This window comes from Saimiri boliviensis, chromosome 7 (assembly GCF_048565385.1).
Source record: "Saimiri boliviensis isolate mSaiBol1 chromosome 7, mSaiBol1.pri, whole genome shotgun sequence".
Taxonomy (NCBI): domain Eukaryota; kingdom Metazoa; phylum Chordata; class Mammalia; order Primates; family Cebidae; genus Saimiri; species Saimiri boliviensis.
Genome location: NC_133455.1, coordinates 69,614,307 through 69,627,926, shown reverse-complemented (window position 1 = coordinate 69,627,926; position 13,620 = coordinate 69,614,307). Strand labels below are relative to the sequence as shown.

The 13,620-nt window shown below is 52.2% G+C and overlaps 1 protein-coding gene across 5 annotated transcripts in view; it reads right to left on the bottom strand.

Moving 5' to 3' along the window:
• Positions 1-77: 77 nt before the first annotated feature.
• The window catches only part of PDE1B (phosphodiesterase 1B), a 32,315-nt gene continuing 18,772 nt past the window's right edge, over positions 78-13,620 (bottom strand). For 4 of the 5 annotated variants that reach the window (XM_010349924.3, XM_010349925.3, XM_003939278.4 and 1 more), the window contains exons 2-15: positions 13,354-13,467; positions 11,395-11,577; positions 11,165-11,231; positions 10,089-10,205; positions 7,391-7,531; positions 6,899-6,999; positions 6,667-6,792; positions 6,442-6,543; positions 4,967-5,087; positions 4,363-4,444; positions 3,899-4,007; positions 3,292-3,422; positions 2,641-2,761; positions 78-2,148 (exon numbers count right to left, since the gene is read on the bottom strand). In XM_010349924.3, the coding sequence (XP_010348226.3) occupies positions 2,658-2,761; positions 3,292-3,422; positions 3,899-4,007; positions 4,363-4,444; positions 4,967-5,087; positions 6,442-6,543; positions 6,667-6,792; positions 6,899-6,999; positions 7,391-7,531; positions 10,089-10,205; positions 11,165-11,231; positions 11,395-11,577; positions 13,354-13,467 (1,498 nt within the window). In that variant the 3' untranslated portion in view covers positions 78-2,148; positions 2,641-2,657. The remainder of the gene's footprint in view (positions 2,149-2,640; positions 2,762-3,291; positions 3,423-3,898; positions 4,008-4,362; positions 4,445-4,966; positions 5,088-6,441; positions 6,544-6,666; positions 6,793-6,898; positions 7,000-7,390; positions 7,532-10,088; positions 10,206-11,164; positions 11,232-11,394; positions 11,578-13,353; positions 13,468-13,620) is intronic. The other variant, XM_003939277.4, reaches the window with a different exon arrangement.

Genomic DNA, 13,620 nt, shown 5'->3' with positions numbered 1-13,620 from the left:
TGATCAGACCACCTGGCAGGCCGGCCCTGCAGCTGGAAGACTTGGCGCTCGAAGGCCTGTACCGGGTCCAGCTGGGACTGTGCTGTGGGCGCCATCTGCCGGACAAAAGGGGAACTGCGCCATGGCACTTGGCCCCTGGGAAAGAGGGTGCGGTGGTGTGCGGATACCTCCTCGCCTGTCCGAGCCTCAGCTGCCTTCCTTTTGGATTCCCAAGCCTCAGGATGTGTTCCCTCTTCCAGCTGTGGGACCGCCATCCCTTATTTCAACCCGTTAGCAACACTGGATAGACAACACAGTGGCTCATAATGAAGAGGCCACGCTGGAGACTGGAAGGGTCCCCTTGTCCTAGACACTGAGGAGCCCAGATAAGACACGGAACAAACATAAGAGAAGAAACTATCTCAGATCTCACAGCCAGGCCTCTCTCCTGCTGCTGTTTTTGATTTTCCTAGGTAGTGGGAGAGAGGAAAGCGAGGAAGGCCAGATTTGCCTCCTCCCCGCTGGAGCATGTGGTACAGACGAAAGAGAGAGCCTGAGAAGCGTCAGGCCCCACTTCTGCCACGCACCTACTGTGAGCCCTCGGGCATGGCCCCCTGTCGGGGCCTCGGCTTGCCCAGATAGATACCGCTATATCTATGTAACGGAGAACACCTCACCCAGGTTTTATCATGCTGAAAAAAGAGTGTATGTACGTGAAGACACTCTGTCCACTTGCACCCAGTGAACACACACAGTCAGGCATGGTCTCCCTTCTTTATTGTTCTCTGGCTACAGCAGGGGTCTGGGAGACCAAGGGCAGGGGTGAGTCACATGCGTCTCTGCCCTACTCGGGGTGGGGTGGGGTGGAAGTATTGGGGTAGCAGGTCTAGGAGACCATGGATACGGATTTCGCATGAACAGGGCCCACTGTACAAATGCATGGTTGGTATTTACAAGAAAGAAAGAGGGCAGTCACCTGGACTTTGGCCTTTCCTGGGGTGAGGTGGGAGCAAGGAGGAGCCTGAGGAGAGGAAGGGGCTCCGCGCCTGGCTGGGTTCTCTCCGGAGGACAGGAGAGCAGCAGCCCTGAGCCCTCCTCCATCTGCCTTTCACCCACTACCCACCACTTGTCCCAGAGGAGGAGCTTCTTAGGGCCTGCAGCTGGACCAGTTCTGAGAGGTGGCAAGGAAAGGACAGACCCTCTCTTTTAGTAACACAGGTTACTGGATTACCTCACCCTCCCCAGGTACCCTTGACCCTAACCCAGCTGGCGTCTCCTGCCTGTGCTCGTAAGATACACCCTGAAGGTGCTTTGCTGGGGAGATCTCAAAGCACTTTACAGACATTGGTCGGATGGGAGCCTCCCAGCCCTACGGGACAGAGCGGAGGCAAAGGGCTCGGGACTCAGCCAGGGCAGGTGGCAAGCCCTGGGGCCCAGACCAGTCCCAAGGAAGGTCCCAGGAAAGGGCTCCCGCAGCCCCTGGTCACAATGGCTCCTTTTTCCCCGTCACTGAATCAGAATGGAAGAGAAGGAAGATTGCAGAGGATCAGGCTGGAGATGGGCTGAAGCAGTGCAGTTGTGGGGTGAAGAGGATGTCCTACCCACCCCATTCCCCGGTCCTAGAAAGGTACCATGCCCTGAAGGAACCCACTCCCCTCCCCCCACACACAGGGCTCTGAAAACCCCCAGCTTTCTATTCTATTCCAGCCCTTCCCAGGGGAGGAAAAGGGGGACCCAGACCTGCCAGCTAAGATCTGGGGTGGGGGGCTGAGGGAACCCCCAAAATGTATTGCTTAGAAACTTGGAGGCAAAAAGGATGGGGGAGGGAGCAGGGGGCTGGCATCTCTGACCCTCCCCCAAGGCCCTGGGAAGCCTCCAGGAAGCTCCCCGCTCCCAGGCAGCCACTTCGCGATGAAGAGAATCCAGAGGCTGAGGGATGGGCACAGTGACCATTGGGAGCCTGAAGTTCCCCAGCCTTGCTGCCGGGACATGAAAGTGTGCCCCAGTGGGTGTCAGGTGGGGAGAAGCCCTTTCCCCAACCCCAAATCTCTGGCATTTGGCCTTCGGGTGGGTTGTTTCTTCCATGACCACGCTCCCTTGGAGCAGATGGGGGAGCCAGTCCTAATGGATGGTGCTGATGACATCAAACACTTTGGACTCAGTGAAGACCTGGGAAAAGAGGGAGAAGCTTCAGTGTCCCGAGCTTTGCCTTCGCCTCCAGCCTGACCTTCCTTCTCCAAGTCCTGATCCCCACTCGGACCCGAGTAGAGTTGTGCAAAAACTCCCCTTCAGAAGGGTGCCTAACCAAGGGGGAGAGTAGGGGCGAAGTCACGTTCAGCCACCCTCACTGAGCCTTGGCTGGGCTCCTTTTCCCCAGCCCTCCTTAAGGGACAGAGCAGGGTAGCTGTCGCCTGGCACAGCCCGCCCTGTTCTGCTGCTGTTCTGAGGAACTCCCTCCTTTTTTCCCACAGGGACCAGGGGACAGAAGAGGTGGGAGGACTTCCCTGCTCCACCCACACTTTGGCTCCATTCTGTGTCTTTACTCCCTCCATGTTACTGCTCAAAAGAGGGAGGGAGAATCTCACATCCATCGGAGCCCAGAGATGACCCATCAAGATGCCAGGGTAGACACAGCTATATCCCTCACCACCACAGGCTCACCTGGGCCAGCCCCAGGGCTAATCCAGATTCCCATTCTGGTTATGTTCATCTTCCACAGGGGAGGGCGGGGCCTCTTCTTCACAGGGGGACAGCTCGTCAATGGACATCTGGTTGGTGATGCCTGCAGAGGAGCGTAAAGGAAGCTAAGCTTAGCCCAAGAAGTATTCTTCCCCAGAACCCAAGGAGTATGTGGGAAAAGTAAGCGATTCACCTCCATCACCCTGCCTTCAAGCTGAACTGCATTCAACCCATCCCCATTTAGGAAGAGCCTCTCTAGCCTTGCTAAAATTCAGAACCTTCAGCACCACCCTACCACCGCCCCCCGCCCCCACCATAAAGGAAGAGATTTCCCAACCAGGCCCACCAAATTAGCCAAATCTACAGGGACACCATTTACAGGGACCACAGTGTGCACAGGGACCCTGGGGTTGTGGAACATCCGGCTGTCTATCATCTCTCCACTACCATTTTTAGAACAGTCCAGGCCACTCAGCCAGTCTTTCCTGTGGTCTAAATGGTCTGATCAGTTCCATTCCCAAGTCAAGGAGTCCAGTGAAGGGTTTCCCCAAGGGCTTAAGAAAAATGGACCTCCTAGTGCCCCAAGAGCCATCCACACAAGTTCTCACCCCCACCCTCTGCCCTGGTACCCACCACTCGCTGCCCGTTCCTTCCATTTCTGCTTGTTCTCCTGAATGCGCTTGAGCCAGGTAGAACGAAAACTGACCACGTCAGGGTTGGGGTCTCCCACTTCCACATCGAGAGAGGGCTGGCGCCACTGAAAGCTAGAAGCAGAACCCCCCAACAGCCCCAAGAGGTAAGACCTAGCCCACCCCAGAGCCACCTTAGCCCTGGGATTGGAGGACATGGAAGACCAGGAGAAGGTTCGGGGAACTTTGTCTTCCTCTTTTTCCCCCTACGAGATACTCCCCAAAGTCCCTGTACCTCTCCCGCTAATTTCACTCCTCCCTCTCCACATCTTCCCTCCTGGTAGAAGAAAAATTAAAACAAGATTACCCAGAAGGCAGTAAAGACAGAGCCAATGGAAGAAACAAAAATATGGTGAAGGGGAGCACAGGTGCGGGTCACACCCCTGTGCTCCCATCCTCCTGCCCCTGACTACAGAGGGACTCCCAAGCTTGAAGCAGCCTGCCTCCCATCACCCCACCATAGCTGTGAGTCCGTCTTCTCTGTGAGTCCAAATCCCTCCCTACCTCTGCCTTCCCAAACCAGGATAGCTGGCTACGCCAGCCACCCTCACCTGGGCTGGTTTTTAGACTTGGAGTCTTCGTCCGACAGGGGCTGAACACTCTTCTCTGCCACATCAGTCAGCACAGAGAACGTGGGCTCCACAATGAAGTCGATGAACCCTGCAGTGGAGGAGCGATGCCGTGGAGATGTCTTAATATTATCTGGAGGGCTAGGCAGAGGATCCGGCTGGCATGGCCTGAACCCCTGGCTGCTTATAAAAGAGGGTGGAGAGGCCACTGGGGCTGGAAACTTCCCAGTGCGGGACAGGCTTTGGGATGATGTCTTGGTGCCCCACAGAGCTCCTCCCTGCCATTGCAGCCCCCCGCTTCCCATCCCAGGACCCCACACTCTAGCACAGCGGGTTTTCCTCTACAGGAAGAATGGTATGGGGGGTTGAGGACTTGGAGCAATCCTGGCCCAGGCAGCATCTTTTCCCCTTCCCAGTCCTCCCTCCCTGCAGGATAGGACACTCACCTATCTGAGACTGTGCCACCAGGGTGGAAGTGCGGTCACAGAGTGGAGAAAAGGGCAGGCCCAACTCTGCTTCCTTGTCGCCCTGGAGGAGACAACAGGGTAGGAAAGCTGGAGAGAACACCTCAGACCAGGTGTCCCCAAACTTTTTACACAGGAGGCCAGCTCACTGGCCCTCAGACCGTTGGAGGGCCGCCGCATACTGTGCTCCTCTCACTGACCACCAGTGAGAGAGGTGCCCCTTCCTGAAGTGCGGCGGGGAGCCGGATAAATGGCCTCAGGGGGCCACATGCAGCCCGCGGGCTGTAGTTTGGGGACACCTGCCTGAGACCCACCAGATCTGGGCTATAGGTGCGGGGCAGGGGGTTGTTGGGCGAACTGTCTGCACCCTTGACCTGGAAATGAGCGATATGCAAATGAAGTACATGCAAATGAAATGCAACCATTGTTAGGCTGTTAGGATAACAGGATTTTACCCCAGGGATTTGGGATCAGGTCAGTGGCTACAGGTAATGAAATAAGGATATGGAATAGGAGTGGGCAACTTGGAGGGCAAAAGGGGAGAGAAGGCCCCCATGGCACGGGGCGGGCAAAGATGCCACGCTACCTGGCGGAAGAATTCCTCCATGAGGGCCTTGGTCCAGCGGCTGTGGACCAACCACTGCTTGGTTGGGTGGCTGATGTCAGCAGCATGGAGCAGTAGAGACAGGGCCTTGGGCTTGTCAATCCTGGTTGGGGCAGATGGCAAGGGAAGGGAGACTGAGCTTTTAGTACAAGGATACCTGCACCACTCCCTAACTTCCCAGGCCTCACTCTGTCGCCCAGGCGGGAGAACAGTGACACAATCTCAGCTCACTGCAACCTCTATCACCTGGGTTCAAGTGATTCTCCCACCTCAGCCTCCCAAGTAGCTGGGACTACAGGCGCCCATCCACCACACCCAGCTGATTTTTGTATTTTTTTTGGTAGAGACAGGGCTTTGCCGTGTTGGCCAGGCTAGTCTCAAAACCGGACCTCAAGTGATCCACCTGCCTCAGCCTCCCAAAGTGCTGGGATTACAGAGCCACCATGCCCAGCCTCACGTAACCTCAAACACCCTCCAAAGCTACAGACACACACACACACAGACACACATACCCCACACTGACACACAGACACACATTTAACATATGTTTAGGTAGCAGCACAGGTTAGTAGCTGAGAGCCCAGGCTCTTAGAATCAAAGGGCCTGGGTTCAGATCTATACCCACGCTACACTTTAGCTGTGTGACATTGAGCAAGTGACTTAAAATTTCCATATTTCATTTTCTTCAACTCTAAAATGGAAATAACAACTCTACCACATACTGAGTAGTTCTGAGACTTAAGTGACAAACAACAAATACGTATTCAGGAGCGTGTCTAGCACATAATAAGTGCTCACTAGATATTACTTAGAAGAATAATAATTATTATTATACCCTTACCAATGACCTGCTGTGACACTGCATACTGTCCCACACATAAATACCATAAACAGAGATTAACACACACCTTCAGCACACACAGACACATACACACACACACACACACACACACACACATATTTATACGCTGCCACACACTTTTAAGCAGCATTAGATGTAATTACGCATTTGTTCGGTGCATTTTTTTAACCTCACACGACTCTCCCTATACCCCTATGAGACTGGGAACCCGGGGCAAGCTGTCATAGGGGGAGGCACATCATTTTCACCATTTCAGAGGTAATAAAACTGGGGTTCACAAGGGTTGAATGAATTTTCCAACATTCAAGGGTAAGCCTGTCCCAGAGCTTCGATGAGAACCCCCCATCTCAGATTCCCAGCTCAAAGCACTCTCCAGTGGATCAGCTGCCTAGTCTGTACATAAACATAAGGAGACATACACACACACGCGCACACACACACACACACACACGCACACACGCAGTCAGACACCTGGAGCCAGTGGAGTCTCTGCATCCAGGTAAAGACCTGGCACACCAACTACCCATGTGTACACCTTCCGGTTCACACACCCCTCCCTCTGGCCTGGCCCCAGCCACACCCCACCAGATACCACCTCTCCAGCTGCTGCAAGGCGGTCTTCATGGTCTTCACTTGCTGGAAATGGCAGGACATGTCCGTGGCCAACACCATCTCAATGACCAGGGCTCGGAGCTCTCTGAGTTGACAGAAAAAGAAGTGATCAGCCCCCTTGGCTCTGAGGGGCAGGAGGTCCAGGGAGTGGAAAACGGGGTTTGTGATAAGGGAGTCTTAGGGATGCCAAGTACTGGCTTATGCTCACACAAACTCATCCTTGGTGAGGTTGATGAAAATGTTCAACTCATCATCCTGCATCAGTCGGAAAACAGAGCTGATGTGGTGATTCTCCAGCACTGAACGATCATTGTACAGGATGGCACATTCTGACCTACAAAGCCAAAGGTCATCATGCCCACCCCATGTAAGGAGGGGTTCTGGCAACCTCCCCCACCTCCACTTGGCCCCTCCTGCCCCGCCACATCCCCACGCCTCACTTGGTCTGGATGTGGAAGCTGTTGGTAGTGCCCGTGTGCTCATAATCATGAATGGCTGCAGCAAAGATGATGGCCAGGACCTCAATCTCCGACAGGCAGTGCTACAGGAGGAAAGGGACAGGCTGACCCCTGCTGGCCACTGCCCAAGAACCTCCACACACAGGCTAGACCACTCACCCCATCCCTCCCATGCCTCAAGGCCAGCTCTCATTAATGCAGCCAGGTTTCTCAGCTCCTGGAATGGCCAAGGACCTTCCTCCATCCAAACCTGCGGCGTTCCCACTGCATCCCAGCACACCTCCCTAGCACTGTCCAAGAAGTTTTAGTCTACCTGCAAATTCTCTAGAGTGAATTCATCCAGTTTGACTCTGCAAAGGCTTCGGAGTGCCCAAAAAGAACCAAAGAGAAGCAGCAGAAATGGGACTACAGTCTAGACTTCCCAGTTTTGTAGCCCCAGGCCCTGAATCACAGAAGAATGATCAGGGCACCTACCACCATCCCTGTGCGGAGCAGGAAGCAATGGACTGTCTGGGTAACATCAGCTGCGTGGATCTGATTGTGGTAAGGATTCTTGTACTTCCCATAGCCTGTCTCCAAGGCATCCAGGAAACTCATCAAAAACACAGTGGGAATCTGCAGGGGGGTGGAGGGAATGGAGATATATGATGGATCCACAGGAATCATGGTGACTATGGACCAAGATCAACAACCCCACCTTTCTTTAGAAGGCAGTGTGGCATTGGGAGAGGTCACACGACCTAGCCACGTGAGCCTGGGCTCATATCCTGCCTCTACCACCTGCTGGCTGTGCAACCTTGGGCAAGCCACATGCCTCTCTGTGCCTCAGATCCTTAATTGCAGAATGAAGATAATACCACCCACCTGGAATTTAATGAGATAAGTACAAGGCCTTTAGTAAATGCTCTCTAAAGAACAGCTATAATTATTATTATTTCCCTGGAGATTTCCAAGAAAAGGAAAGAAAGCTTCCCTCCTACCTTCCAACCACCCCACTCCATCCCCAAATCCAAAACCATGAAGAAGGGGTGGGAAGCAAGGGAAAGAATCAGATGACCTTGAGAGGACTCTTCTAGCCAGATGTGGCTCGCCCTCTCCTTTCAGAAGCCCTCCCGGACCCCTACCCCCCACATGCAGCAGTGTCCATACCCTCAGGCCCACAATACACACACAAAAGCACCCAGAGCCAGGGCTCTGTCCAGCTACTCTGAATTCTGTCCCTGTCTCTGTGTACGCCCTTACGGTATGTCTGCCCACGTCAAAAGGCTCAAGGCTCCCAGAGGACAGGGCTGGTGATCTGTCCCTGGATCTCTTGAGGCTAGGAGGGGACCAGGACTCGGGAGGCTTCCGTAGAGATGAGCAATACAGTAACAGAGACACAGAAGGAGCACCACTAGTCAGTCAGACCCTAACATTCCCCACCTGCACCCCTGGAGGGCTGTGCCCCAAATTCAGAAAATTTTAAAGGACTGTTTCCATGACAACTGCCCTTGCTTTTGCGTTGCCATGGCGTCCCTGGAGGAAAAGGAAGAAAAAGGGAGGAGCAGGGGAGGGGCTAGGTACCCAGGAAGAGAAGGTGGAGTCTGAAAAGGGCAGCTCCTCCTGGCGCTACCATCCGAGAACACTAAAACCATAACCCCTCCTTCCTCTAACTGCCTTGGAGCAAAGCAGACTGGGCCTAGGCCAAACCCAACCCAACACAGCTACTGTTGGGGTCCCCCAAAGCCAGGCCTTGCAGGTAAGGAGGCAGAGTTTAGGAGAAGCTAGTGACTGATGTCTAGAGCCAGTTTGGAGAAACACGAGCTGGGAAAAGTCTTAGGGAAAAGAAAGCCCCTGCTATTCTCTGTCCTGGAGAGGGCAGGATTGGAAAGAAGAAAGTAAAACTGCAGAACAGGAAGAAAAGTTCAACTGACCATTGCAGGAAAGTTTTGAAAACTCCCGAGGGAGTTGCTGTAAAAGGAGGAATCAAGGGTAGAGGAAAGGCTCACAGGCACAAATAATTTGTTCTAGTGAAGTGAAGGCAGAGGATGGATGAAAGGACCTCCAGAAGCCAGCCTGGGAGGGGACCCTCCACCTATACTCCTTGGACTGCCCCTCTCTATGGCCCTTCAGAGCACCCACGTTTCCCTTCGCCTTTAACATCTACTGCTCCCCAGAGTGCTGACCCAATATCCCCATCACGACTCTTCAACCTCCCTTACCCTCTACTCCCAAATGTGGTTTTTCCATGTGAAAGTGTTTTGTTTTGTTTTGTTTTTTTCCTGGCACTTTTTCCCTCCCAAAAGATGCTGCCTCCTGGTGTAGCATCTAGGAAGGACTTTAATCTCATATAATTCTTCCCATCCAGACAAGCTGAAGAGCAAATGAGGTTCACACACCCTCCTGCTGTCATACAACCCCACCCCGGCCCTGTCAAGAGCTGACCCTCTCCATATAATTCCCTGCACAGAGACCAGAACTGGGGGACAGGGGAGGGATTGGTCAATTTTATCCAGGAAACACATGGATTCTAGTCCCAAAGGGCATTGGCTGACAGCATCTGAACTCCAGGCCTCCAGTGTCCACACCGCAAGTCAGCCTAGAGAAGACAAGTTGAGGGAAAAAAGCAAAGAGGGAGAGGGCAGAATCCCAGGCTAGATGGATGCAGACCTAGACTCTCCCCCTAGAAAGCAATTAATGAAGTCTGGAACTAAGAGTGCAGCAAGTAAAAGAAAGGCTACACTGGAGCAGGGGGCGGTGGCTCACGCCTGTAATCCCAGCACTTTGGGAGGCTGAGGCTGGTGGATCATGAGGTCAGGGGTTCAAGACCAGCCTGATCAACATGAGGAAACCACGTCTCTACTTAAAAATACAAAAAAAACAATTAGCCAGGCATGGTGGCGCACACCTGTATTCCAGCTACTTGGGAGGCTGAGGCAGGAGAATTGCTTAAACCCGGGAGGCAGAGGCTACGGTGAGCCAAGAGTGCGCCATTGCACTCCAGCCTGGGCAACAGAGCGAGACTCCATCTCAAAAAAATTTTTAAAAAGGCTAGACTGGGCATGAGTGTGGGGAGACTTCCCTGATGTTGAGACTGAGGAATCTGTGAAATCTGTTTGTTAGGAGGCTTTTAGAACAGGCATGAGGGGAATGGAGAATCCCGCCTGGAGGTAGAGGTAGGATGCTGCCCAACCTTGAAGCGACTGATGAGGTTATGCCGAGTCAGCAACTCAAAAACAATGGTCCTCAGGGCATGGTCATCTGCTGCCCGGTTCAAGGAAAAGACATCAAAGCACCAGAGATCCAGGTTCTGTGGAGAAACAATAGACTATGTTGCTTTCCAGCAGCAGCAAGCGTTGAAGTTAGACTTCAAAAAGGACTTCCCATGAGTACAAAGTCTTGGTAAATAGGAAAGAAAAGAGATGATGAAATGTGCCTCTTTCTTCCCATATATCTCTCAGCATGGGAGAGACAGGAAGGTAGAAATTTGCCCCTTGAGTGAGCAAAAGCTGTTTTGATGAATGTGGGAACAACAGTTAAAACGGAAGGCAGGCTGGGTGCGGTGGCTCACACCTGTAATCCCAGCACTTTGGGAGGCCAAGATAGGTGAATCACCTGAGGTCAAGAGTTCGAGACCAGCCTGGCCAACATGGTAAAACCCCATCTCTACTAAAAATACAAAAATTAGGGGCCGGGCGCGGTGGCTCAAGCCTGTAATCCCAGCACTTTGGGAGGCCGAGGCGGGTGGATCACGAGGTCAAGAGATCGAGACCATCCTGGTCATCATGGTGAAAGCCCGTCTCTACTAAAAATACAAAAAAATAGCTGAGCATGGTGGCACGTGCTTGTAATCCCAGCTACTCAGGAGGCTGAGGCAGGAGAATTGCTTGAACCCAGGAGTCAGAGGTTGCGGTGAGCCGAGATCGCGCCATTGCACTCCAGCCTGGGTAACAAGAGCGAAACTCCGTCTCAAAAAAAAAATAAATAAATAAATACAAAAATTAGCTGGGCATGGTGGCGGGTGCCTGTAATCCCAGCTACTTGGGAGGTTGAGGCAGGAGAATCACTTGAACCCGGGAGGCAGAAGTTGCAGTGAGCTGAGATTGCGCCACTGCACTCCAGCCTGGAAGACAAGAGAGAGATTCCATCTCAAATTTTAAAAAAGGCCGAGTGGGGGGAGGCAAAAATCATGCCATAAACAGGGTCTAGAAGTCTCAATGGCTATTCCATCCACCAACCTTCTCCTCTTTCCCGAAAACCCAGAGTCACCTTGAGACAGTTGAGGACAGCAGTAGAATAAGTGGGGCCCACAGAGGTGTATGTTCTCCGGAACATCCTAAGAGAGAGCAATGGAAAGAAGCCCACATAAGAAGGTCTGGGAGTAAAGGTCTGGCCAGCTGGGGATACGGGGATGAGCCATGGGATCATATGGCTGATGGTCATGGAAGACTGGGGTGGCTGGGAAAGAGGGCCACAGCCAGAGTACGGGCAAGCCTCACCGTTCCACGAAGATCCCAGCCTGCACAGCATGCACAATGCTTCGAAACTTGGGCTTCTCCTCTGCTCGGCGGCCTTTGGCCCGGGCCTGCTGGGTGAAGGTGGAGGCCAGCCAGTCCCGCACCTCCGAAGGCACAGCATCTGACCGCAGCTCCTGCAGCTCGTCCTCCGTGTCCAGGATTTGCCTGAGACCCCAGAAGGGGAGTCACAGAGGAAAGACAGCAGGTTTCCACAGCCTAGAGACCCTGTACCCAGCCACACCCCACATTTAGTAACTCTCATGCCAGCTCGCTCTCTGTCTTCAACCCTCCTCTTTCCTTTCTTTTTCTCTATCTAACATCTGCAGTAATGAAACAGGTCTCTGTGTGAGGTAGTGAGCATCCCAACTCTGGAAGTGTTCAAGCAGGAAACGGAATGCATCTTTCAGGGGTGCTATAGAGCAGCATCATCCAATAGAAATAAAATGCAAGTCATATATATGAAATTTTAAATTGTCTAGTAGGCCACATTAAAAAGGTAAAGACAAACAGGTCAAATTTGTTTCAATGATAAATTTTACTTTATTTATTTATTTATATATGTTTTGAGACGGAGTCTCGCTCTGTTGCCCATGCTGGAGTGCAGTGGTGTCATTTCGGCTCACTGCAAACTTCGCCTCCTGGGTTCAAGCGATTCTCCTACCTCACCCTCCCAAGTAGCTGGATTACAGGAGCCCACCACCACACCTGGCTACTTTTTGTATTTTTAGTAGAGACAGGGTTTCACTGTGTTGGTCAGGCTGGTCTTGAACTCCTGACCTCAGGTGATCCAACTGCCTCAGCCTCCCAAAGTGATGGAATTATAGGCGTGAGCCACCATGCCCAATGATAAATTTTATTTTACCTAATACCTCCAAAATATCATTTCAACATGAAACCATTTGTGTGTGTTTGTGTGTGTGTGTGTGTGTGTGTGTGTGTGTGTGTGTGTATTTTTAGACAGGGTCTCACTTTACTGCACAGGCTGGAGTGCAGTGGTGTGATCACATCTCACCGCAACCTCAGCCTCCCCAGCTTCTGGTGATCCTCCCCCTCAGCCTCCAAAGCAGCTGCGACTACAGGTGTACACTACCCTACCCAGCTAATTTTTTAATTTTTTGTAGAGACAGGGTTTCATCATGTTGCCCATGCTGGTCTCGAACTCCTGGGCTCAAGCAATCAGCCTGACTCAGCCTCCCAAAGTGCTAGGATTACAGGCATGACCTTATAAAATATGTTAATGAGATATCTTACATTCTTTTTTCTAAATCTTTGAAATCCATCATGTATTTTGCATACACATTTCAATTCATACTTGCCACATTTCAGGTGCTCAACAGCCACCCAGAATGGTGGCTCCCATTTTGGGCAGCACATGTCTAGAGGTATTCCACACTGGGGCAGATGAGCCTTAAGGTCCCTTCCAACTCTGAAGCAGTCATCTATCCTTCTTGATATCTGTGTTTGTCTCTATCTCTGCGCCTCTATGTCTGCCTCTGCCTCTTTATCTCTACCACTGTTTCTGCCTGGGTACCTGGAGCTCTGTTTTTGTTTTTGTTTTTGTTTTTGTTTTTGTTTTGAGACAGGGTCTTGTTCTGTCACCCAGCCTGGAGCTGCAGTGCAGCAGTGCGATTTCAATTCACGGCAAAGCCTCTGCCTCCTGGGCTCAAGCCATTCTTCCACCTCAGCCTCCCAAGTAGCTAGAACTATAGGAGCTGCCACCATGCCTGGCTAATTTTTTAACATTTTTTGTAGAGACAGGGTGGTCTCAAACTCCTGGGCTCAAAGAATCTACCCAATCTTGGCCTCCAAAGTGCTGGGATTACAGGCGTGGGCCACTGTGCCCAGCCACTGCCTAGAGCTCTTTTTATCTGGTCCAGCCTCTCTCTTCCAGTCTCTGTCCATGCCACACCTGCCCGCTCTCATTCTGTCGTTCTCTCTCACCGTGTCTCATCTATGTAGACAGCCTCCAGCAGAGAAGCGGTGTACTCCAGGTTTTTCTTCAGCTCCTCGATGTTTACCTCCCCGTTTTCCAACTGCTTCACCATGTAGCGCAGCCTGCAGGGAGCAGATAGAGAGAGGCCACTTGGGCACAGCTACCTTGTCATGAGGAGAGGATACCCCCTAATAAGGTACATTTTACAGAAACATCCTCGGTCTTTCATCAATAGTTAATAATTCTAACATTAATCATCATAGCAGCTAATGTTT